The 27,991-nt window shown below is 37.8% G+C and overlaps 1 protein-coding gene across 1 annotated transcript; it reads right to left on the bottom strand.

The window, feature by feature from the left end:
• Nucleotides 1-10: 10 nt before the first annotated feature.
• Nucleotides 11-27,977, bottom strand: aga (aspartylglucosaminidase). The gene is made up of 9 exons (XM_033974648.2): nucleotides 27,720-27,977; nucleotides 22,282-22,435; nucleotides 17,829-17,941; nucleotides 15,606-15,718; nucleotides 6,836-6,944; nucleotides 5,834-5,909; nucleotides 3,749-3,856; nucleotides 1,055-1,188; nucleotides 11-123 (listed from the first exon to the last, which is right to left on the bottom strand). Exons 1-9 carry the CDS (start codon nucleotides 27,844-27,846, stop codon nucleotides 23-25), a joined length of 1,035 nt encoding a protein of 344 aa, XP_033830539.1. The 5' UTR covers nucleotides 27,847-27,977; the 3' UTR covers nucleotides 11-22.
• Between the last annotated feature and the right edge of the window lie 14 nt (nucleotides 27,978-27,991).

Here is a 27,991-nt window from a genome sequence, read left to right as displayed (position 1 = left end):
CTTGACTCTAAAAGTACATTTTTCAAAAGCAGTCAACAGACATGAGGTGTGGTGCATCAGTCTCTGAATTTGAAATCATGTAAAAGAATTGGGAGAATCCATCCACACTGTTACAAGCAGCTCCTAAGGAAATGAAATGAAGAACAGAAAATTATAACAATAAAACCTTTTTTCTTTGCTCAGAAACAAACTTGGAAAGGTCCATACTTTTGCATAAAAAAATTTAAATCTTTTAAGTTTTCATTCACTGCTCAACTACTCTATGTTAACAGGTTAACAATAGCCATTTTGCAAATCTCCTAACCCTCTAATTGTGTCAATTTTTGTATGGAAAAAAATGAAAACATAATGAATAAGCAACATCTGATTTCTGTTTATCAAAAAAGAACCTTAATCTAAGCTTTCTTTGTGCTTTCCATAAAGTTACAGCGCCTATTATAGTTAAAATGAGGCTATTATGTGCTGTCTGCATCCAATTATAAAGATGTTTTTGTTAACCAGGAAGTGCACTGTTAGCGTGCCAATTGTTGTTGGTATTACTGTAATGGAAACTCCACTCTGGCCTCTGAAAGTTGTAAAAAAAAATATATATATATATATAAACTCATCGTGGTGAAGGATTAGGATGTTCGTAATGCACAAGGTAATGCATAACAATACGTTTGGAACATTACAATTTGAAATTAACAAGTTCTATATTTCACATTTTTCAGACAAATCAATTATAGAGCCTTTAGATTTAAAAAATGTGTAATACCAAGTAGCATTAACAATATATTAAAGCTTATGTTTCAGTAATGCAAAAATCATGGTAATATCAGCTTTGAATTTCATTTTGCAAAAACCTCATTTTCCAGTTTTTGCCATTTTGGTAACAACTCCTCTTTCCCACTGCTCTGTCTAAAGGCCAGCCTTGTAATGTGCATCTGTGCCCATCACCCTGACATGTGGCTGTGTGTCAGGTGAGCCCCCTATACCCCCATCTCTCTCTCCCCCCTCCTTTCTGTCTCTTTCTCTTTCCATTTGGCTGTGCGTCCGCTGCCCAAACACTCACCATAATGCCCCGTTGTGTTGGCACAGATGATGGCACCGAAGAAGTCCGCGTAATGCCTCTTGATTCGGGAAATGGCCGTCTTGCAGGCTGCGGAGGGATCGGCCCCGGATCTCATCTGCTCCACCGCCAAGTAACTGTTGGCACGGAAATGGGATGCACAGGAAAACATTTGAGCTCAGATAGGGCCAGTAAACCAAGATGTTAATGGCGAATAACTGCATGTCGGAACACAGCTAAACAGGCTAAACTGTGACAGTTATAGTGCATCTGACAGGTTTTTATGGTTTTCTAATTATTATTTGGTTTGGTGGGATAGTATCTGTGGTAAATTTTTATCATAGTTTTACAAGTCAAGTGGCAGTTTGGGGAAGAAAAAGTTGAAAAGAAAAGTATGAAAATACAGGAAGTAGTGTTAAGTTCTAAAACAGAATACCTCTATGTCATCAAGACTTGGCCCACAGCCCTAGTCTAATTTAGACACATTTTGGCCCTGGTTAACATTATGGTTGGTTGGTTAAGTAACACTTATGAAATAACTTCTACATATGTCATATCTGCTGCCTGTGTCCAACCAGGAAGTCAACTTATAAACAAAAATTTAAAAACTAGAAAAAAATAAGCAAGAGTTTTGGTAAAATCTGATATATAAACATGTTTTTTTTAGTGGCATGAGTAGACTAACCTGCCATATGCACTTTAAATATTGCAGAGGTCATGTTGGGGTCTGGTGGGGTACAGGGGTGGTCAGGTGAAAAGGACTTCTAAGTGCCAAGCTAAGCGGTTAGTCTAGATGGGTGTGTAAACAAACATAGTGGGAATACATTTTTACAAGTTGGAAAAAACATCTGAACATCTGGTCTACTTGGCTCTACAGCTCTGAAATATGTTAGATTTGGGGTGTTTGCTTTCCATCTCTTATTATTTTAACTTGTACTTATTTTTTCTTAAAGCAATGAGATAAGGGCCGCCAATATTTACATAAGATTTGAACATAAGGTCATTGTTCGGTGAGTAATATTTAACTGGTGTGAAAAAGTAAAACTGATTTGCGCATATGCCACATCACGTAATTCTGGAGGACAGGGCTGTTTCTAGCTTTGTGGCCCTGTACAAGGTGCTTCATGGGGGGGCTGCAAGTTTTCCAACATTGAGAGACTGCTTATCCTTTATCATCCATGCGGCAATCCATTTCCCAATTCAATAAAATACGGTTTGTACAAAATACTAACAAGTATACAATATGTGGTCAAAGAGGTCATTTATTTATCTTTTTTATTAATTGGTTCTGTGTTAAATAAAGATCAAGCAATCCACAATCAACTTTTACAGGCCCCGCTCGTGGCTGATGGGGTCCTATGCATTTACACACTGCATATACCAAGAAATGCCAGCTCCCATTAAAGCAGAACTAAGTTAAATTTTTACCTTATTAAAAGTCCCTCTGATGATTAAACATGCATTTTCGGGGGATTTGAAGTGTCCATCATCTCCCCTTGCTGTCTCTGGGTGGAAAACTAACCTTGCAAAAATGCTGGACATCAACCTGAAGTGAATTCTCCTGGGAAACCCTGGCTCTTTTTTTTAAAGCCGGGGTATTATGCAAAGTCAACTATTTTGGAGCTTTCTACCATGTTATAACATTCCCTCATCAAAAACATGCCTATAGAGGTTTTAGATGTCATCTATGCAGTTTTGAGTACCGGTAATTTAGCAATCTCTCCTAGGCCCTATTCAAACCCTACTTACAGTTAGCACTAAAACTCCAATGCTCAGCTCACAAGCCTGCATCACCTATGCCCCTGCAATTTTTCATTAAAATACAAAATTAGAATACAAAACAATACACTACAACTTCACAAACCTGTTGCAATGTGCAGTAGTTTCATTAGCACGTGCTGTACTTTAATTTGAAATTAAGTGTAATATTTGGCAACATGTTTTTTCTATGATTATACTGCCTTATTTCAATAAAAGAACAAAAAAATAACTATTTGATTCTGTTCTCTGACAGTGTATTCTCAAAAGGGAGCTGCAGGGGGAGCTCAATCGTTAAAGTTACTTAGTTCTGCTTTAATTACTCCTTTTTGGTTATTACTGGGGTCGCTTTATCTGGATTGTCATCGTGAGGAGATTCGGGATTCAACACCACACTCACTTAGTTTAGAAATTGCCACAAACTTAAAAATATTCTCTATTGCACATTCTTGAAAAACAACCACATTTCATCCGTCTCTCTGGAATCCCACATGTTTACTGTTCCGGAGTAGAGGCCCAAACTAAACTGCACACAGCGTTCTGTCCACATTTGTCCCCTTTTTTCTGAAACACACTCATATCCCCGTAGCTCTGGTGCTCTCTCCTGAGGTTTTCCTGTGCCGGCCAATATAAATAATAACACAACTCCAAACGTATACAGTACGCCACACTTCTAAGAATCTATTCTCTGGGCGCCGATGCAAAATTCATCTTAAGTCAAATGCAGCGGGCTTGACATGACAGTTTTGGGGCATCGCAGTCACGCCCCCGCTCCTCACATCACTATTGTCTGACTGTTATACCGTGTTTTAAATGCGTTTAGTGGTATTATTTTGTCTGGGTAGGTATGATTAAAAAGTAGGTTTGACAGTTACTTTAAAGAAGTGAACGTCATGTGTGTCAGCGTGGAGGAGAGCAGGGATTACAGGGTGTTTGTACCTGGGAAGAAAGCGCATCATCACATCTCCGTCTCCAGTGGCGGCGGCTGCTCCGACCTGGCTGTCTGCGTAAGCACCCGCCCCCACGATAGGAGAGTCCCCCACACGCCTGCAAATGGAAAAATGCTCTATGTATAATTTCTCTGTGACAGTCAAGTAAATAGTATTAGTATTTGTGTATTATCATATTGCACAAATGACATTCTATTTACTGTTACCAATTATTTTGCTTTAATTTTTCGATTAATCTTGATTATTTCTTTTGATTAATAGATTTGTGAATGAGATTTTTACTAAATTTTACACAAAGAAAGCTGAAGTGAAGTCCTAAAACATCTTCTCTCAACTTATGGCATGTATTAATCATTTAGTAATTTCAATAACCGATTAATTCCGATGAATCAATTAACTTGTTGCAGCCCTATTTTGAATAAGTAATAATAATGCATTAGTCAAAAATAGCACTTTTCCAAACGTTCAAAGTAACTTTCAAAGTACAATTTTTGTTTCGTTTTAGTTTATCTTTATGCATGCATTTATGGGCGTCAGCTTGCTGTATAGTAATGTTTTAGAGTGATGAAAACTGTTGCCATGACAAATAAAAATTCAAAACAAAAATATAGTGCTCAAAATGGTGCCTATCAACAGAAAGCTGATGAATGGGTGATATTTTGAGCACCCATTCAAAAGATATAATATTCTGTTCTGAATTGCTAACTGCTACACCAACAGTGCAAGATTTTCATCACTCAGAAACCCACAGATATAATACAAATAAAAATGACTCTGAAACCCCTCTGCTCTGACCCTTCCTAACTTATTAAAAATATAAAAAAAACTACAAAACCACTACTGTAGTTTGCCATTTTAACCCATTGCACTATCAAGTTATATTTAGACAGAAGAAGTCAGAAAGGTTAGATTGAGATGGTTTTGACAGGTCTGAGAATAGTCATACTCAACACATCAGTGAAAGATGAGCGCACTACAAAATAAATATTTGTCTTAAGAGAACATCAGAGAACTGGATATCTTGTTCCCTGAAGGAAAACTCTTGGCGACATTGCCACTGTTGACCCACACTAAAAAGGCTCTTTGGTTAGACTATTTGGTTATAATATCATACACATGTGTTCTTGTTTTAATAGTGCACCAATGTGGAGTCACAATAAAGTCAATAATGTTCTAGTCTTGAAGCTAAAACCAATAAAAGCACATACGGCGCTATCTCGCTAAAATGTACTAAACATAATTATATTCAATATTTTGCTAAAACTTTTTCCCAGTTTTCCATAGTTTGACAATCTTTAAGAGGCATTTCCATAACTGTTACCTAGCAACCACAATGTACACAAGGGCCAGCAATCTTTACCTTGTTAAAAAATTGTGTAAATTCCTCCAGCTAAGGTAGTCCTGACCAAACCTAGCAACAAGATCATGTCCTCACTGCTCCTGAGGTCAAATGCAGTGGACAAATTTCCCTATGGGGACAATAAAGTGTAAATTGTACCTTCCTTGTGTGTAACTTGTCATCAATATGTAAAGTTCCATCCAAAATGCAGGGACATTTTTTTTTTTAGAAACTCAGCGCTAGGTCTTGTAAATTTCAATTTCAGTACTAAAGAATAGACTCAATGCTCAATATTGACTTTGATACCCAAATGATCATTTTAAAAGCTCTTTTTTAGTTAATATTGTAATTTTTAACACAAAATGGGATGAAACAGTCCAGGAAAGGTAATTTTTAATCCAATTATGTGATTTTTATTTTTATTTTTTGTGTGTATCAATACTTTTTTAGTTTTAGTATTGATTAGTATCTGATTCATAATACTTTGACAACCCTAACATCTTGTAATTTTCTACTTTTTTCACAAACTGCCACTTGACTGAAGTTAAATTTCAATAAATATTTAGTCTTATCCCATCAGTTGAAGTAATAATTAGAAACACACCCATCATATGCACTTTAAGCTGTGTGGACAGGTAGCTCATTAAAACGCTTGACAAAACAGCAGGTTACTAAAGAGACATGTTAGCAGCACATTTCATATGTCTAGTAGAGATTTCAGCATGGTGTACAGACCCGGGCACTTTGTGTGTCAGTCCATTGGTGGAGGTGCCAGCAGCAACATGGCCGCCTTGATCCACAGCGATCATCCCTGCGGCCAAAATAAAAGTTTCATGTGAGAGGCAACACAATAATACAACTGCAGCTATTTCCTCTACATTCACAATGGCAGAAATAATGTCAGGGCTCTAATATTCAAAGATGGGTAGAAGAACGGGCCTAAGTCGGTAAAAACTGTGCAAACTTATGACAGCAATGAAAAATGTAAGATTATTTATACGTATTTTATAAGCATCACCAATGATTATCCAATCAGAAAGCAGAATGAGCTCTTCACTTTAAGTTGCCAGATAACTACTGGAACTAAAACCAGGTTGTAATGAATGTGTGTATTTTCTTAGCAATGATATCACTTATAATTTAATCGATAATAGATAAGTTAATGTTATACTCTGTAACACGTTCAGCAAAGCTTCAACTTCAGCATGCAGGTGACAGACCCCAGTGAAAAGTTACATAGTACACCTTTAAACCAACAGGGGCACATTTTACCGCCACTACCTTCAATCTAAAAGTAGCACAAACATTCAAATATTTTTATACTTATGACATTTTTACAAATACTCATTTTGGGCAAAGTAGTCAAAACATCTATCAGTGAAAAATTTACTAGAATGCCATTGTGTACCATTATTGTGTAATGAAAAAGCTAATTTATTCACAGTTGAGTAACTTATCACTACTGTATCTTTAATAATCGTTCATCCCCCTTCCTCCTCTGAGCCTGTTCAGCAGTGATGAGCGTAATGAAACAGGCATTTCAGCAATGTTTGAAGTCAGCTGAAGCAGTAGTTCAAAACACCATTCTAAGCGTTTGACACGTGACTTAGATGTTTCATGAAGCCTGTTATTTCAGTAGTTTCTGAAACACTTCTCAGTGTAAAGCCTGTATACTGTCCTGGCCTCAGATGCAGGGAAAACAGTGGTCACGTGGGGTGCTAGTCTGATAATCCTTACCAATGGTGTCATGGGAGTGCACATTAGCATGTCCTCTCAGCTGCTTATCTGTCACCAAGGCCTGGGGCTGGTACGGTCCGCACTGCTTGGAAGGATCCGGTAACACATTCTATAGAGGAAAAATGATATTAAGGTTACTAAAGAGACAACCTGCATGGACCTAGATAAAACTGCTAAATCTGAACTATGAACTGCTATGTATTGGTCTAAAAATGTTATTATTTTATATGCATAATACTAGAAATGGGCTGCATTCTTTGGGTTCTACCAATGACAATATTCCACCAGAAATGTTCTCAAATGCAGACACGTTTTGTGGTTGAATTTCAAGTAGGAGACAAATACTGAGTAGACTATCAAATTAACCACATTTTTTAACTTTCTGTTGTGTCAGCTGTTGTGATTTGGGGTTATACAAAAATACACTGAACGGAATTAGACTTACAATTTTTTATTTTTTTTTAAACAAAGATATTACAAGACTACAATTCAATGTATTTTTATCATCTTTATCTGCAGCCTTTTGAATATTATCTTCTGTTAGACAATATACTCAAAAAGTTGGTAGGAGTGAAGATGTTTTGCTGCTCATCCAAGCCGCTTCTTCCATTCTGGTCAGATTACTGGTGGGCACTGCCTTATATCTGTTAGTTTTTGTTTGTAGGCTAGGTCTAGCCTACAGACACAAACAGAAACTGTAAACAATAGGTATTTGTTTCAGTGTTTTAGCTCCTGCCTTCAGACAGATATAAGGTAGTGTCCAACAGCAATCTGACCAGAACTGAAGCGGCTTGGATGAGCAGCGAAACGTCTTCACTCCTACAACCTTTTTGTCTAGTTGACAGATTTCTTTTACTATTTTTCAATATATATGTAATAGGTAGTACTAGCACTATTTCTTGAGTGTCCAGACAGCACATAAGTCCGTAATATGTGGAATGAAAGATTAACTAAAATGCCTAATGTCAAGTTTAAATGTAGTTTTCAACATATAAAGAAAATATAAGGGATATTCAATGTACACTATGCTCTTCTTTTTACAGTACTAAACTAAAATTCCTCCATTTGACGCTTTTAGCAATATCCTTTTGACCTGTCCAAACAAACTAATTAAATAGAAAAGCCATTGACCAAAATTATTTAAAAGAGAAATGATTAATTCTGCCTGCATGCCTCTAGTTTTAGTTGCCAATTGTCTGTTGAGTTGCATTCAAAAGAGTTTAATCTGTATTTATTTGTTCTGCCCCCTGGAAGTTCAATTTGAGTCAACAGGGAGCATGCCAATTAGTATATGTATAGAACAGAAATAAATCACTGCTATGGAAAAGAAACAAGAAGCTATGCTAATTGCTCAGTAAAATAAGTACACTCTTGTTGGAGGCAACCTTTGTATGTCTATAGACTAACACTGTCCCATACATACCACATTAACGATAATAGAATACATAATTTCACAACAGCCCACACAAACAACTTTGTTATAGTAATGCAGGATTTTGGCAACTGTTTGCAACAACTACGGTATATGTTCTATATCAGAAGTATTCCCCAAGTACAAAACAGTGGTTACTGGAGAAAAGGAAAGTTTTTAAAGTGGCACTAAACACCTCTGCTCAGCCCACAACCACATTGCACAATGGAGCTGCTAAACTGGGAAGTACCTGAAGTATACTAAAGAATAGAGTGAGTGGGGTGGAGGGGTGTTGTCAGGGGGTGTCTGTGTAATCCCTCAGTGGTCCAGGTCTGATCCATAGCAAAAGCTTAAGTTAACTCTGTCAACTGGACAAAATGTTGTTGGAGTAAAGATGTTTCGCTGCTCATCTAAGCTGCTTCTTCAGTTCATGTCATTGTCAGGAGGTATAAGGAATAGATGTTAGATTGGTCTAACAGGTATCCACACTGTTTGTAATCAGCAACACCTGGCTTTAATCAAGACAACCCTCCGTGATGTTACATAGTACTTGAAATCACAGTGGCCACTGGAGGCAACATACACTCAGGTTTTCACTGTTCACTTGACTGGAACCCTCCAGTTTACACTAAAATAGCCAGGAAAGGGACAGTACAAATTAGTATTAAAACACCATATACAGAGTTTAGTAGCAAAGAAAAGGTTTAGTGTTTAGTCCCACTTTAAATTGTAGACTGTTTGTGTCCAGCCACATACTGGGATGTACAGCAATAATAGAGTTTGAAAGTGGTCCTCTCTGCTTTATAATATGTTTTTCGTGCATGCAAATATGCCATCAGCATGTTTTAATCGTACAAGTGTCCTTTGTTGCAGTTTCCAGCTTTGACCCATTGCTTTGTATTCTAACTTGGTCTTTTTGCCTTCCTTATTTAACCTCTTCAACCATTCTTGTAACTTGGCTTGGCTTGTTATCCACACGTTTTGCCAGTTTCGATGCTGAAATCCAGTTGGTTAAAACCTAAAAGACCTCTCTCTGAGCTAAATCCTCACTGCCTAAACCCCAGCACCTGCAGTCGATCATTAATCAGTGCTAGGGCAGCCTCTGCAGCTCAGTGAGTGAATTCTGGAGGTTTTGACCTTTCAAATGAGGCATGGTCTGTCAATATACTAAGAATGAGAAAATCTTGTGTCCTTTATATGCAAGTTTAGGCATTGGCAACCCATGTTCAACTTTTTTTAAAAACAGTAAGAGACAAGGCTACATACAGTTACTGTGAGCCAAATCCCCTATTCTATCTATATACACTCCACCTGCCATGCCCTCCAATATGACAGCTTTGTAACCTAACAGACAACGGCTGGAATCCTTGTACAGTTTGAACTACCCGTGTATCCACAAGCGGAGGTCGTATGAATAAAACATTGGCTCCTTACTGGCTGCCTTATATCCTTTAGCTGTCAGGCGTGCTCCTTATTGTGATATAGACATTGGCTTGTACCTGGTGGTTGAGAGTGCTGTGAGTAGTGTCAGTACTACATGATGGGGGGTGCCTGCCTGGTGCTCCTTATGAAATGCAGACTGACTGAGAGAAACTGACCTATGGTGAGGTGTGAAAGCTGCGCGTGGAGCTGGCCTATTGATGTGGAAAAGAAAAGAAACAGCGGGAGAAATCTGTCAAGTTTTAATGGTGACTTTGTCTAAAATGCAAAGTGTAAGAGCGGCCGTAAGTGTTCTATCATTTGGGTTTTAGTCCTGCATAGGAGAAAAGGTGGATATAGTAGTAAGTATAGTAGTTGGTATAGCATCAGCTCTCCAAAAGTTTCACGGTATGGCATTAAGGGGAGGGTATTATGCAGCATCGAGTTTTTGGAGCTTTCTACCATGTTATAAAGTTGCTCCCACACCATAAATATGCCTGAAGTGGTTTTATATGTCATACGTGTTTGAGTGATATTGCGATCTCTCCCTGGCACTATTCAAACCCTTCCTACGGTTAGCAGTACGAGCCCACGCTCACCCCACAAGCCTACGTAACAAGGATGCTCTTTTTCAATGTATTTTTGAGCAATAAAAACATCTGCAATTAAATGAAAGATTAATCAATTTAATGCTATACTGTGAAACATCCCAGCAATAACATCTCCAAGGAGACAAGCAGAAAAGTTAGTGCATCTTTAAAATAGGGCAATGCAATAAAATCATCAAAGTTGCGCTGCATAACTTTTTTGGTGGGGATTGTACCGCACTCTCTTATTGCATCGCTTTGAATGTTTGACAGTATGGCATCAAACTAAAACCACCAGGTCAACTTATAGGTCAGATCTGTGAAGAAGCAAGACTACACCATCATGAAAACAAGTTGTTTATGTTTAAGTTGTTTTTTAAAGAGGTAGAGATAGTTTACTTTTATGGGGTAACATAACATAACTGCTAACATAACATTTAAACCGTCATGTTACCTTGAAAATGCTATATTCTTACAAAACAACATATTGACACATAGGGTACGAACATGGCACGTGAAAGAATGCTAAAATTGCTAAAAGAAATGTTGTTTACCAATAGCCCACATTTCACAAAAAATAATAGTTGTAAAGATTAAAAAGGCGATACAGGGGACAAGTGTTTTGGTGCTTTTGGGTGAATACAATTCCATTCACGATTTGAGTTGTTTACATATAAAGTTTAAAAGCAGTAAGCTAAAGACCCAAGGCCAGACCAGTGCTGTTACTGGCTCACCTGCAGAGTGCTTCTATAGTTGTTATTCAGTGTCCAGCCGCTGCACTCACAGGTGAGGCTGGGTCAGAGAATGTGGAGCTCTGTGTGAGAGTTTCAACAGTGCACACAGGTGGAAAAAATAAGTGGAATGTTACATTTTATTTATATTTAAAGGCATCCTGTATCTTATTTTTTCTTGTTCATTTGAGCAAAATTTGTCTTGTCACTTGGTCAAAGTCACAATAAGTCCACTGTGTACTGTCAGTAATTATAAAGCGTTTTCGTGTCTGAAAATCAGGAAGTGTTCTGTTAACATGTTAGTTGCTGTTAGTATCACCGTTACAGCAAACTCTCACCTCTGAAGGTCCTGAAAATTGCTTCTAAACTCATCGCAGTGAATAATTGGAGTATTAATGTGTAGGCTAAGTGAGGAATAACTTTGGACCACTGCAAACCATTTGAAACTAGTTCTGATTTCTGTGTTTTAAGACAATAAAGAGCAGGTACAGTGGCTAAATCAATGTGTTCTACTAATATAAGGTAAGTCAAACAATAAATAGAGGTGGTGGTTATCCAGAGGTTTAATTTCTAGGATAGTGTTGGTGGAGTGCAGCATTGGATCAGATGCAGTAATTTACAAAAGGCACTAAACTCGAAAGACAGAAAAGAAAAATAGATTGGTGGAGGTATTGAAGATTTTAAGTGGTAGACTTCCATCCTTGTTTTCTTTCCACATGCAATTGAATTGTTTAGATGCTGTCATGACTTTGAGTTGTTTTCACAGATATTTTAGGTTAGCAAGATTAATTGCAAATGAATCAAAATGTAATGTAATGTATTTTGATTTTTGAGGTGGCGCTATTGAGTCATTTTGATACGTTAATTTTTTTGCACATCAAAATCAACCTTGAATTTTGGGTCTAATAAAACTGACTTTTCGTTAACGTTCAGGGGGTCAAAAATGGCCTCAATCCAAGTTTTTTTCCCACCCATTATTTTTCTCCTAAACAATAAACAGTACAGTCATGTGACTTTCTCACATTATGCCCCATCACAAATAAGGCCACTGTAATTTTTTTCACATGTCCACGAACAATCGTTTGTCTTATATGAATTTTTGAAAATTAAATTTGAAGAATGCGCTAGAGAGTCATTTTGTGAGATATTGCTATGATTTGCACATCATTGCAATCAGCAAGTTTGCATAAACGCTTTATTAGCTTTTTCCCAACAAAAAATGTGTGAAAAAGAAATTTTTATTTTTAGTATTCCAAAACTTGCAATTTTGTTGAAAATTCACCATGACCACAGCCAAAGTCATATTCAAAATGGGCCAAATTTGAAGTGGTTGTAATGAAAACTGTGCGAGGGTGTGCGCTTTTGTCATTCCCGGGTTTGATCCAATATGGCCGACTTCCTGTACAGTTTAGAGCGGGGCCATAATATTATTTTTGTCATGGCCTGACATGTTCTATTTTTCGGTGTGAGATTCAAATTTTTACGTTGACTTTTTTATGGGTCAGGCTCCCATTGGCCCCATGATTAAAGTTTGAAGGGGCACTACCAAGTCATCTTTCGTTATTTTTTCTCAGGGTCTTTGGTGATATTAGAGCTCATCGAGTTCTAATTTTTGATACCACTCACTGGCATGCCGAAGCGTGTTCACTACTTGATTTCTGCCATTTTTTGGGCTCCGGAGACGGTTTTAATGAGTCTCTCGCCGCGATGTTGTCCCAGGCTCGGGCATAATAATAATGCCTTCTGTAATGTGCTTTACAGGCTTGTTAAAGCCTCTCAAAGTGCTAGACTATAGTCATTATTCATTCACTTCCACACTTGATGATGGTAAGCTACTATTGTAGTTACAGCTACCCTGGGGCAGACTAGGGCAGACTGACGGAAGCGAGGCTGCCAATCTGCGCCATCGGCCCCTCCGACCATCAATCATTCAAGCACACATTACTTTCATACTAGGCAATGTGGGTGAAGTGTCTTGCCTAAGGACACAACGACAGAACTTCGGGTTGAGGGACCAAAGCTCTAACCACTGAGCCACTGTCGCCCTACTAAGTATTCATTTTTGTTTCGTTTGTTAATTTATTTTGACGAGTAGATTTTAAAACATGAATTGCAATCAGAAAGCTATTATTTGTCACAAAAAATAATTTTTAAAAAAAAAAAAAAAAAAAAAAAAAAGAGAAGATAAAAAACATTTTGAGTTTTTTTCAAAATAGTTTCATCCTAGTTTTGTTCTCACTTCTAATTCTATCAAAGATTATTTTGTGAACTCAGATTGGTCTGTGTGGATTCTTGGGTGCAAAGCATTTGAAATTCCTTACACTACCTACTGTGTTCTTTAACCCTATCTCACAATGAGAAGTTCCAATCAAAAAACATCTTGGTTTAGTTCTTGTATTTTCTTAACATAACATATTTTTCAACACCAACACAAAACCTAACCTTCCTGATCAAGGTTTTATTTGAAGTAGTTAGACTTTACAGTATTCAGTTATCCTTTTATGAGAAATAACTTTTTCATCTTGGAACACATTTCCGAGCATCTAAAGCCACTCTGAAACACTATCAGCCATTGAGCGCAGCAGAGTCCTTGACAGCTTTTGTCACTATTGTCATCACCTCTTTTTAACTTCTCATCGATTTATGAAACGGTTGACAGTATTGAATGAATATAAATATTAAAACAATACCACGTTTTCTCCGCACCAGCTCTTGTCATGAATCATCTGTCAGGACTAACAGTTCAAGGTACGACTTCTATTAGCGTTAAATAGAATGATTTATTAGCACGGAGAGTTGAGATTGTAAAGTTTGGAAACTCAAAAGCGGAGTGAGCGATGTCCTTGACTGACACAGTGCAGTTGGAGTTGGGCTCGATAACTATTAGGGGCTGTCCTTGTTAAGAAGTAATATGGTAAATATGATCAATAGGACGGCCCATATGGACTTTTGGCAGATAAACAGGAAGAGGTAAGATGAGACGTTTGCAGGGTAGAAATGGGAGCTAAAATTGTGAGCGCATTATAAAGAAACCGGTCATTTGAAATTAGAGGTAATACATTGTTGTCTACATGAGATACAGAGATATTGAGAACAGTCTGTAATAATAAAAAAAGTCAACAATCTGTAAAAAAAATCCATTTAAAAAGCATAAAGTGCAATCTTCAAAACCAGGCCGTAGGTGATGTTTCTGCACCTTGGATAAATGTACAATCCTTTCACGTTTCCAAGGTTTCGGCACATGTAAGATGGGCTGAAAAATAAATGATCCCAAAATCTCACTACCATTTGATAATTTTTGCCTTATTATACTGTGTCACTGGTCTTAACTATACAAAATGTTCACCTAATGCTAGTTGACAAAACCACATTAGCTCCAGAATCCACCGCTACATGCCTATTATTTCTACTAATAACCAATGATGGCTGTGTGCAATTTATCCAACTATCCAACTGTCATTTAGAGAATTTACTTGGTGCTTTATTTCTAAAAAAAAACATATCCAAGTTGGTGTGTTGTCTTGGATGAGTCTCAAGTACTCGAGTAATAATGTGTAAAACTAAACATTGTGTTTTTAAAAATTGTCTTTCCCCAGTACATATATATTGCATAAGCTGCTCTTGAGGTCAAAATATGTCCATTGTGTGCCGTCTACATGTGATTAGAAAGCATTTTTTGTCTAATAATCAGAAAGTGCACATTTGCTTGCTAGTTACTGTTAGCTTTACCGGCGTGGCAATTGGAGCATTGTGAAAAGCACTTATAAACTCATCGTGGTGAATTCTAATGCCATAATCTGGAACATTCTAGGCAAAGCAATAACATTTCTGTGAATACAAGCAGGTAGCAGACCCCTGACCTGAAACGTTTTGCACCTTTCTTGTGTTCTTGTACATTAGAGCAACCACACAATCATTTGATTCGCCTGTTGCGTTTCGCCATCTTAAAATAATCTCGCCAAGTCTAATATGTCTTGCCTTTGTACATATATATTGCATAAGCAGCTCTCGAGGTCAAAATAAGTCCTCTGTGTACTGTCAGCAATTATAAGCCAGTTTCTTGTCTGAAAATCATGAACTGCGCTGTTAGCATACTATTTGCTGTTAGTCTCACCATGATGGCAAACTCTGGCCTCTGAAGGTTCTGAAAATCGCTTCTAAACTCATCGCAGTGAATTATTAGGGTACTCGCAATGCGTAAGGTAAGTGAGGAATAACTTTTGCAAACTGTTTAAAGCTAGTTCTGTTTTTTTCGTTTTTAAGACAGTAAAAAAACAGGTACAGTGCCTATATCAATGTGTTCTACTGATATAAGCTAAGTCGAGCAATAAATAATGGTGGTGGTTATCCATAAGTTTCATTTTTAGGAGAGTGATATAATATAGTAATGTCATATCCTTATAAAAACCTTGCTTCAACATCTTAGAATAATTTTGTAAAGTCTTATAGATTTACTTGTATTCTTTTATTTACTACTAAATACCAATATATAATCTGCAGAATCTCTCAGAAGTCCATCTGTCTGCAGTGCTATGTCAAACCCCCCTCCCTCCAGTACTCACTTCTGCCTGTCAATTTCCTGTGCCTGTATCAATCTTTCAGAGGGAGCCGAAAACACACACCTTTCGATAATTAGGCTGGCAGTTGCCCTTCAGCCACTCGGAGAAGATATTCAGAGATTTGTTGGTGGTCAGGTCTTCTGCGGCGAAGCCCATATTTTCAGCAAACACAGAAGCTAGGGGAGACAAGAACAGCAATTTCAGGTCAAGTCACTCAGCGTGGACCACTCTGACCTTGGACATGTTTATTGCTGGTGGAATAGCAGAGTTTACATTGGCAGTGCAGTGAAAGCCTTACTACATAATATCTGTGGAGTTTGATAAAGAAAATTCACAGCTGGAATCCTTGGCCTCTTTCACCGACTTGCAGGTTACTCAAGAGTTATTTCTTTTTCCCATAACAAAAGTTCTTTTATATAACATTAAGAGGAACATGGTATGCTATGTAACCTTTTTTAACATTTGAACTGTGATAGTACAGGCTGTTGAGGCACACAAAAGTTAAAGTTATTTTCTTGTAAGATACTACATTTAGTTTTTCCACTTTACACTGCACTCTGTAGAGCTGTGCTCAAAATATTGATACAGCAACTGATACATATTGCCGATGTATATTACCAAGAGGTAATGCATGTATTGATATAGAGATACATATTGTGGTACTTCTATACGCTTAACTACCTCCTCTCTACTGAATTAATCCGGAATCTGTTAGGCTGAGAAGGTGATTTATTCAAAGGACAATAGTATTCTGATATTAAGGACATTGTGAACATGAAATTCAAATGTCTTTTGTTATTCTACATAATCAGAACATTGATTTAGTAAGCATTTAACACTAGTTTAAAGGGATCTCCATGTATCAGGACAGATATCATATGAAGGTCCAAGTATTGGGATACACATTGTATCATGGAATCTGTATCAGGATATGTATTATTACATAGTGAATGTTTCTCAAACTGATTTTTCATTGGAACATCAGTGTTCACATTTTTATTGAACACAGCAGCAATTTGCACTTGTTGTTTGCTCCTGGCTTGAAATCAGTTTAGGCCTGATTGGTCATTTTAGTCAGGATTAGTCTCAATTTTGATGCAGTGTTTGTATAAGTGTAAGTTTGTATAAGCCTGATATTTGTTGCAATGTGACATTTTGGGATGAGAACAGGTTAGCTATGATGTGCTTTGCCATCAGAAAATGTTGTTCTAAAGCTGAGCACATGTTTGAACACTAGCGATGTGCCAAAACAGGTTGGTGAGAGCTAAGAACAGGTTTGGTCACAGGTAACTGTTGAAATACTACTCATCTCATCTCTTTCTTTCACAGTTTACAAAACATATATACAGTATTTTTTTGTTTAAAGGTGTCATCTCTATCTTTTTGGGAGGTAGCGCCTCACTTGCCTGATTCCATGAAAATAGTAAGTGAAATCTTCCCTGGGATCCAAAATACACACTTCTTCAGTACTTTACAAAGATGTGAGTCTGGTCACCAGCGAATCTCACCATTTTAAAATTGCCGTGATTGACAGGTGGAGACACACAAGGTCTGTTGATGTCAGAAAAAATAAAAGAAAAAAAATTTCACATTGGGCTGAAAAACATTGCTGATTGCTGCAGAATCAATGGGCAAAGCATTCAACTCGGATTTCTGAGGTGAGATAAAATTGATTTTATTTGTAAATCATAAGTGACCAATGACCAATCACGTTTGACCGGGTTTGAGAGGCAACGGAGGGATCAGACTGATATCAATCTGTATAAAAAAGAGATATCATTCTGGATTTGCCAGGCAAAGTTAAAACCATACTTTGGAACATTCTCCATGGAGATAGAGAGGTTGTATGCCATACTGTGGACAATTATAGCCAAAAAACAACATTTCCAAACGGAGGAGACGAAATAAGAGTGAAGTTTGTGGGGATAAGGACGCATGTTTTTCAGTGCAATAAACACAACCAAAATGAGAACATATGCTTTTATTTTAGTTTATTTTTTAGCTAAAAGAGTACATACCATGGCTTTCAGTAATTATTATTATAGATTAGGTCTTTTTGAAGATATGGGACACTCTATAGCAACTCTCTACTTTATACTGAAGTGAACAATGCATCTGTGTTTTTAAGTTCATTAACCCTGACTTGACTTTGTTATTAAAATGTAATTATGAGTCATCAACAGCCTAGCACTAAATTGTTTTCTGTGAAAAGTCCCTTGCATTTTTATTACAATATGTGAAAAACAGGTTCATAACATGTCCCTTCTTAATGCTGCATACACGTACCTGACTCCCCCACCAGCAGTGTGTGGGAGGTGCGCTCCATCACTGCTCGGGCCACTCCAATAGCATTCTTGACTCTCCTCAGGTCAGCCACAGCGCCCACCTCCATGGTGTCCCTGCAGACACAATATAGAGACTGTTTAGAATGCACAGGCTGACTCACTCATGTTATATATAGCTCTGTGAACTTAACAGCTTACATTATGGTGCAGGCATCAGTGACCTCAGCATGATGCAGCTGAGATAGAAATACACAGGATCAAATGCTCTCTTCACTCAGAATGATAGGATAGAGTATTTGGTTTACAATGAATAATTACACATATTTTACATTTTTGACAAACATTTGTGAGCCCATGAGTGAGACTTTTAGGGATGTAGTCGACTAAAGACCTGCAGATTGATTAGACTAAAAGGGGGTGTGGCAAAAGCTCTCTATCCATCTGACCCAAACTGCACTCGTAGGACTGCAACTGCAGGGGAGTTCATGCAAAAACTATTATTTATGCAGGAAAAAGTACAAGGTATTTATATAATCTGCCTTTTATACATGCAAAAAATACCTAATCTTCTGCTAAATCACTCACTAACTTCTCCTTTCAGCTGTTGTCCTGTAGAAATCCTAATCTAAGAAAACGAGACACCACTGACTGAAAGACTATGGCCCTACATTTTTCTCAGGATAATATAGTGGCATATTTGGTTTACAATAAGAAATTACAAATATGACATTTATTGAGCCTGATAAAAAATTGCTGTATTTTGATCATGGTAAGTTTTATCTGAACATTACACTCTCTAAACCACATACAAAATTATCCTTTTATAACAAATGCAGCGAAAAAAACAATTTCTGATTTCCATTAATAATACAATTTTCTCTATTTAGAAGCTAAATAAAGGCTGAACCAATTTTTCAACCTTTATTTGGTTGTCTTAAAGTACAATAGAAGTAATTGCTGTCTAGTCGACTACTATAATGGTGGTTAGTTGCAGCTCTAGTGGACAGAATGGCTCTGACCTCACAGTCCCACTAAAGGGGATGCTATTGTATGTATGATAATCTAAGGGAGAGAACACTGACCTAACATGACAAAGGTCAGATTGATGTGTGGCTCTCTGAGTGGGGTTTTACATTTTATCAATCTGTGATCGCTCTCACCTAAAGCCATCAGGGAAAGGTGGAATGTTCAGGCGAATACTTCAAGCCGATTGGACGAGACAAGCTGATAAATCAAATTGTCATTGGTCCAATCCGCCAGCGGATTCAAGCGCAAAAGTATGCAAGGTTTACACCCACCATGTTAGTAGTAAATAATATCTTACCACAACATATTACATGATCTTTCATTGCTAACACAGAACATATTTAGATCACCATGTTACCTTTTGTTGGTTTGAAAATACTATATTCACTGAAAACAACATATTAACTTGTTTAATACATTTCAGTTTTGTTTTTGATGCTCTGAGTCTCCCCTCCCTTTGCTCCCTCCCTAAGTCTCCCCTTTCAGAGCATCCCGCTAATGAAACCACTGCAAATCGCATCAGGTTTGTGAAGTTGCAGTGTATTGTTTTGTATCATGCTTATGTACATTTATGGAAAATGGCGGGAGCATGGGTTACATTGCGGGCTGAGCTTTGGCTAGGATCATACCGCTAACTGTAAAGAAGGCTCGAATAGGGCCTGAGGGAGATCAAGTATGGATTACATATAAAACCACTTCAGGCATGTTTTTGATGAGCGAACAACATTATAACATGGCAGAAAGTTTCAAAGAAGTTGATTCTGCATACTACCCCTACTTAAAGTGTAATTTTTCAAGCTTTATAAAAGGTATTCTTTCATCACAAAACACAGAAGTATTTGTTACAATGTTAGAATTCACGCATTTTTAATCTCTGCTGCTTTCTCTCTGTGAACTAAAAACGCTAGTACTCTTCTTTCATTCACGTATATTACTTTACCAATAGTGAATGCAATAATACTTTATCAACTTTACATCAATTCCATTTGAAGCCGCCGTAATGACACACCAAAACACTCCACTTTTCTAAAACTTGTCGACTGAAGTGACCATTGTGTTACAGAAATGCACCCTGGGATTTCATCACTGCAATGGCGCAAAAGTCTATCTGTTAAATGATGCAACTAAAAGACACTAAACACATAATACGGGGAGCCAAAGCTGTTCCTCCTCCTCTCCGCGCCGCCTGTCTCTTCACTGTGACGCCTAATTAGGAAACTCAAAGAAGATGTCGTATGGAGCCGCGTTAAAAATACATGACTTATAGAATGTGTGTGTAGGTGCCTAATTAGAGTGAGCAGGGACTGGGTCTTTAAAGTCGTTAGATAATATTGTTCACTAATCATTTCACTACACTTTTCAAACGGTTTCGTACTATATAAGGATGTCATCATGTCACTGTCATATTATAGTGTTGCTGTTATTGTGAAAAGAAGCATATTTTCGGTTGTCAAAATAATTTTCCCCTTCAACTAGTGCAATTGAGTGAAACCATATTCACCTACATAAGTAATACCATATAATGTGACTTTCATTATATATGTTTTAGTTCAATATGAAACATCTTGCACTCTGAGGACCTCAGGGACTGGCCACCTACTGGTGCCCAGAGTCAGAACTAAACATGGGGAATCAGTGTTTCAGTTTTATGCAGCTAAAACTTGGAACAGTTTTCCTGAAGATGTGAGACAGGCCTCTACTTTGACAAAGTTTAATTCCAGGTTCAAAACTGTTTTGTTTAACTGTGCGTATAACTGAAAGGTTATTATTCTGCACTCTTCTCTTTTAATGTTAATGTTAAAATGATTATTTATGTTTTGATCTGCTTGTATTGTGATTTTAATGCCTTGTTCTTTAAAGCATTACTTTGTGTACAAATTGTGCAATACAACTAAACTTGCCATGCCTTTTTTTATTCAATATAACTTGAAAAATTCTCATTTTCTAGTGTCAAAAGGTTATGTGCACTTACAAATAACTACCATACAGTTCTCAAAAACAGTCTGAAAAAATAGTGAAGGAGTTCAAATTACATTATAATTGTTTTTTTATTTATTTATTTATTTATTTATTTTAACTATCAATCAATCAAATAGCCCCTAGAGACAATTTAAACACACGGAGTAGTCTTGATGTAGAATTGAACAGGAGACAGGGTCACGATGAGGGCGAAGAACCAGGTGGTTCCATGTCAGTGCAGTCTGATTGAGGGGGTAAACAGCCTTAAGGACAAAGGTCCTCTTCCTTCTCTGTGACCTGGAGCCTGGACAGTCCAGACAGGAGCCAAATGAATTCTGGGGTGTGATGGGTCCTGGAGGATCTTGGTGCCTATCCTCACAATGTGTTGCTCACCCAAGGAAGATATAGATCTTATAGGGAGTCAAATCACTTTGGAAGAGACCTTTACAATAATCAGCAGCCTGCTTTTATTTTGTACAGACTTGTAGCAGCAGATGCAGGAGAAGGTGAGAGAGCTGAGTTGTAAAAAGTGGACATGACGTGTTGGCTGACATTGAAGGATTTCAGCCTCCTTAATTTGTTGAAATTTTCACAGCAAATTTCAGTTGATGATAAAAAACTATTCCAGGGTACTTGTACTCCTCTACCATTGCCACAGAGTCACTGTGGATAGTTGTAATGTTGTCTTCAGCCAGACGTCTTTGCACATTGGAAAAAGTAATTATCATCTCTTTCTGACATTCAGCTGGAGATGGGTTTTCAATATATGCTGAAATTGAAAATTCGGCTTTCAAGACAAATTTCTAAAGGAAAAAAAAAAGCTAAATTACCAGTTTTTTTGGATGCAATTAGCAAATCGCAAAACAGCAGTTATTTAAAGTAATATCCTTTCCTCTGCAGATGACAAAAAACAGGTCATATTGTAGTTTAGACATTTCATGTTCTGATGTTTGTTTAACAGATCACATTTCAATCTTCTATCAAATGTTATGCTCCTAGATGTCATCCATGCATGTTTGAGTAAATTTGCGATCTCTCCTGGGCTCTATTCAAACCCTTCTTACAGTTAGCTGTAAGATTCTGTGCAGTGCTCAACCCACAAGCCTATGTTGCCCATGCTCCCACACAGCAATTTTCCATAAATATACAAAAGCAAGATAAAAAACTGGACACAAAAAAACTTGACAAAACCTGATGCGATACGCAGTAGCTTCATTGGTGGGATGCACACTAATTGTGTTGTGATAGCGCTGTGAAGGGGGAATGACTTTTTGAAGAGAGTAAAGGGAGGGGAAACTCTCTGTCAAAAACAAAAGTGAAACTTACAAAATGGGTTAATATGTTGTTTTTGCTAATAAAGCATTTTCAAAACAATAAAAAGGTAACATGGTGATCTAAATATGTTACGTGGTAGCGGTTAATACCCCATAGAGGTAAAATACCCCCCAGTTAATGCCATTGTTATATACCCGTTCATAATCATGGCGTCCAGGGTGGTCTCTCCTCTCTCGTCTGGACTGCCTCCGTAGCCCACACTGCCATCACACTGGGACACCTCACACTGAGTGCAGCCCTTCTCCACTGCGTCCAGCACTGAACCTCCAGACTGCAGGCTCCTCCATGCTGTAAGGGCAAAACAAGATCAAGGATGTATCATTTTAGTATAAAGCTAACGGCACTGTACCTGATTTTTACTGATTTTTTACCAATTCATTTTAAAAGGTTTGCATTATTCCTCACTTACCTTATTGCAATCTCAGCATCCTAATTATTCACTGTGATGAGTTTATGAGCACTTTTACCAACTCTCAGAGGACAGGGCGGAGTTTTGCCGTGACAGTAATGCTAACAACAACTAACATGCTAACACACACTTCCTGAGGTCAGACTCATTTTGCCCTCAAGAACTGCTTATACAATATGTCTGTTCTGGGGCAAGCCAAATCTTGCTCAAATACATGAGAAGAAATCGGGTACAGCGCCTTTAAACAACGAGTGCATATTTTGACAACTAAATACTCGTCAAACTTGATTTCAATGCCGTTTCATTTTGTTTGCAATTTTTTTTGTATTGTGACAGCATTATCTCCCTGCTCAAAATCTGTAATATAATCTTCATACAATCTTCAATTCTGTACACTTGATAGGTCAATTCAATTCATTTTATTTTTGTAACACCCAAAATCACAACAACAGTTGTCTCGAAGGGCGTTCGGGTTTTGGTTGATGGGGGAAAACCAGAGTACCCGGAGGAAACCCATCCAGACACGGGGAGAAACATGCAAAACACCACACAGAAAGGCCTGGGCGATCCGGGGATCGAACCAAACCTTCTTGCTGTGAGGCATGAGTGTTGCCACTCAGCCACCGTGCTGCCTACACACAAAAACAAACAGGAAAATCAAACAACAGGAAAATCAGACAAAACAAAAAAAATCGGCCAGGCGAGGAGGAGGGAGGGGGGCGGAGGAGGGCCAGGCGAGGAGGAGGAAGACCAGGCGAGGAGGAGGAGAGCCGGGCGAGGAGGAGGAGAGCCGGGCGAGGAGGATGAGAGCCGGGCGAGGAGGAGAGGGAGGCGGGGAGGAGGAGAGGGTCCAGCTGTCATCGGGGCATCTGAAAGAGTTACACTCCACAGGGGGAGTGGGACAGGGGACAACATGTGAATAGCATTGCTGATGAGAAAATAGGAGGAAGCAGAGGATAGTGCTCAGGTTGCCATACTTCCCCCAGCTAATTATCTCCTACTGCAGCCTATCTTATCCTGGGTTTTAATGTCACTCCCTAACTCCCTCACTAAGTAACCTGGTCATAAGCTATACCGAAGAAGAAGGTTTTAAGCCTGGTCTTAAATACAGAGACTGTGGGGGCCTGTTTAACATCAGCAGGGAGTTGATTCCATAGCACAGGAGCTTGGTAACTGAATGCTCTCCCTCCCACTGTACTTTTGGACACTCTAGGAACCACTAATAGTCCTGCATTCTGAGAGCGGAGTGCTCTGTTTGGCTGGTACAGGACAATAGCATCTTGCAGATAGGATGGGGCCATAGCGTTTAGGGTTTTGTATGTCAGGAGGAGGACTTTGAATTTGATTCTAAGCTCGACAGGAAGCCAGTGCAGATATTTTAGTACAGGACTGATGTGGTCTCTTCTTTTAGTTCCTGTTAGGACTCTGGCCGCTGCATTTTGGACCAACTGGAGGCTCCTTATAGTACTTTTGGGGCAGGCGGCAAGCAGGGAATTACAGTAATCAAGTCTGGAAATAACAAATGCATGGATGACTTTTTCAGCATCGTTTTTAGGGTTAAATATTTCTAATTTTAGTTATATTTCGCAGGTGAAAGTATGCGGTTTTACAAGCTAGGTTTATATGGGCTGTGAATGAGAGATTTTGATCAAATAGGACTCCAAGATTACAGTAGGGCTAGAAGCTATACTCACATTGTCGAGTGAGATTATCTGGTCCGACAGAGAATCTCTTTGACCTTTGGGACCAACGACAATGACCTCTGTTTTCTCAGGATTTAAGAGCAGGTAATTCAAGGTCATCCAGGTTTTGATGTCCTTCACACTGGCACTGAGCTTATCTATTTGATCAGTCTGATTTGGTTTCATTGATAAGTACAGGTGAGTGTCATCAGCATAGCAGTGAAAATTAATGCCATGTTTTCTGATGTTACCCAATGGCAACATATACAGAGTAAATAACATATACAGAGTAAATAGATATAGATAGTTAAGCAAAAGGTTTGATACCAATTTTAATATCACAATCTAGGGCTGCTCAATTATGGCAACAATAATATCATGATTGTAATAATCATAATTGAAATTGATCATAATTGATTGAAATTATTACTTTTATATATGTCAAAATTTACATTTGAATTGAAATATTTTATTTTCATAAACCGCTGCAGATTAGAAAGGTGGCTTTGCTCCAGATTTTGATGGGCAGAGTAAGTGCTCATAAACGCCATCAATCTGAACAGAAATCTATAAATCTGATTAATTGCACAGCACACATCACAATCATTATAAAAAAAATATTTTTAATGCAATAGATAATAGATCCAACTTTAGGTGATTTTTTCAGACTCAATCAATACCTGTTTAAATGAGTATTTAGTTCCAAACTCTTTTAGCATCAATTAGAGTCTGGGTATTGATTTTTTGACAACCCCAACAGAAGGCTGCATTATTTAGGTAATATAATGTTCTCTACAGCATTCCTTTCACAAAGCAATCTGACCAAGTTAAAAGCTGCTAAAACTATAGTTTAGATCTCTACAAACATATTCTGAAATGCATGGGGTTCTTGTATTTGTTTATTTGTTTAATGTTCAACTGTTAGAGGCCCTGTAGCTTATTTTTTTTCTCATGTATTTGAGCAAAATATGTCTTGCCCTAGCACGGATATATTTTCTAAGTAGCTCTTGAAAATGGGACCATGTGTACTCTCTGCGTCTAATTATCAAGCGTTATATTGTCTGAGTATCAAGAAGTGCTCTGTAGCATGCTAGTTGGTATTGTTAGCCTTATCATGACAAAATTTCTGATCTCAGAAAGTTGTGAAAAATGCTCACAAACTGATTGCGGCAAATAATTTAGATGCTCCAAATGTACAAGGTAAATGAGGAATAACTTCAGACCTTAGACCACTGCAACCCATCAGCTCTACTTGGATCATTTTTTATGTTCTGCGTGTAATTTTGAGTCTATTGTCTGTGAATTGAAATCTAGCTACCAATTCAGCCCAAAGAGCAAATCATTAACAATTCAAGTCCTTGCATTTCTATTGTCCCAAACTTTTCCCTCCATTCTCCCAGCACTTCAAATCCCAGGATCATTGTAATATGGCCAGAATTAATATTGCAGTTACATAAGATGACCGTTCGGAGGGATACTAAACAAACATGGAGCTGCCTAACATTTGGTCACTGATCCCTCAAAGCAGCAGACGGATCAGGATGCCAACTGCTAGCAAAGCCCTCCTGATAGCAGCTCGCTAGTGCAATCTCAGGCCACTACAGCATGTTCGCTAACCGCCGCAAACTACTTTATCCAGACCACTTACTTTCACCATATATTTTGTTGTTTGTTTTTCTTGTCAAAAATTGTATTATTTATGCACATTTATGTTCTAGTTCTGCATGGGTTTCCACCGCAAGACTTTTATGGATGTCATTTTGAGGACTTTTGACTGCAATAGTGAGAACTTTCCATCATCTAAATCCCATTATCATAATAATCAGAATAATCAACTATTTGGTTAATTGTTCATCGTTATTTTGGTTATACATGCATTTTCAGAATGATTAAGACCGTTGTCGTAGCGATTAACCTTTAAAACTAAATCTATCTTTTGAAAGGGAAAAAGTCCTCAAAATGTTGTAGGAAGCTGAAACCCATGAATGCAAACTTTAAAATACATGCAAACAGTATTTTTAGAACAAAAATAGTGGCATTATCAAATCAAAATGTCAAACAGAAAACAATGGATGTTATAAAACAGGAACTATAGCTACCTAGCTAAAGTTGATTTTAAAAACTAGGGAAAAGCAGTGTCTCTCAGTTGATTTGATATCACAATGGCATCATCAAACACTATTTTTGTAAGAATGGGGAAAGATGAAGGCATCAGGTCCTATTGTCACCAACCACTGGAACTCACCGGAAGAAGAGTGTTATGTGTATCATTTACTGTGGAAAAGAAGAGGTCACTGATGTACAGCTAATGAAGCACATGCTATGTTCAGTACATGGTGAGATTTTAAAGTAGTTGGTCTAGGCAATAGGCAAAAGGTGTTGGATAGTATGGGATCTGTTTTAAAGAAGGCAGATCTACTCCTGTGACTTAAAAGCAGTGGTGGAAGTGGTTGTTTCGGCGACAGTAGCTCAGTGGTTAGAGTGTTGGTCCCCCAACCCGAAGGTCGGAGGATCGAGTCCCGCTTGCAGCTGTGGCTACAATAGTAGCTTACCATCACCAAGTGTGGAAATGAATGAATAATGACTATAGTGTAGCGCTTTGAGAGGCTGAAGTGCATTACAAGTGTAAGCCATTATTATTAAGGGAATGAAGTACAAGTAGTAAAGTACTGTACTTAGGTAATGTACAGATACCAAAAAATTCTACCTAAGTACATTTTACAGTGGATCATTTTTACTTTTCACTACATTTGAGAGCATTATCTGGATTAAAAAGTAAAAAGTGCTTTTTGAGGGGTTACTTTTGACCATGTTCGTGGTAACATCCTGACTAAAGTTTGATTTTTCAAGCTTCGACTTTGAGTAAACAAAAATAAATAAGAAAAATTAAGTAATTGATTCGTATTGCTACTGTGGAGCAAATTATATGTTTTTTTGTTTGTTTGTTATCAAAATCACTACATTTAATACTTTACAAATGAACAACACTTGCGGGAAATACTTTTACTTTTTACTCATAAAGTACATTTTTAAATGGGTACTTAAATACTTTTACTTAAGTAGATTATTCCATGTGATACTTTTACTTGAGTAACGTTTTACCTCCATATCTGTACTTTTATTTCTGTAACAAAATTTAGTACTTCTTCCACCCCTGCTTGAAAGTGATTATTGAAAACGTTTTTTAAAAGGGCATTTGTTCAAGCAGAGTTTTTGTTTTTTCTTTAGTTTCTTTTTTGTAAATTTGCAATCCTAAAATGTAAGGTGGACCTAACTGTTGTAACATGGAAGTCATAAAAGACTAAAGTCTAAATGACTAAAGTCTATGCTACTGACAAACATTTATGACATTACATGGGCAAACCAGTTCCAGAAAAGAGTTCCTTCCTTTTGTGTTTTGGTCACGAGGTCACATGACAGAATCTTGCTTTAAACATATTTTTCTGCAGCTTTTGTATTGAATAAAGTGAACAAGTCTCACCTGCATCCGTGGCGATCTTGAACGGCCATGTGTTGATAACGAGCGGTAACGCTGCCTGTCCGGACGCAGGTGAAATTAAAAAGTTTACCACAAAGAGTAGAAACATCACGACTGTTTCTCCTTTCATGACGGCGGAGAATTACACGTGCTTAGACTGCAATGTGAAAAAGTCCTTACAGATCACCACACGAACCACGAGCCTTTAAAACGCGTTGTCTCTGCTGAAAAATGCAATAATTTGACAAAGTTCATCCTGAATTAAAACCGCTACG

The sequence above is a fragment of the Periophthalmus magnuspinnatus genome, chromosome 10 (genome assembly GCF_009829125.3).
Source record: "Periophthalmus magnuspinnatus isolate fPerMag1 chromosome 10, fPerMag1.2.pri, whole genome shotgun sequence".
Taxonomy (NCBI): domain Eukaryota; kingdom Metazoa; phylum Chordata; class Actinopteri; order Gobiiformes; family Gobiidae; genus Periophthalmus; species Periophthalmus magnuspinnatus.
This window is presented reverse-complemented; position numbering and strand designations above follow the sequence as displayed.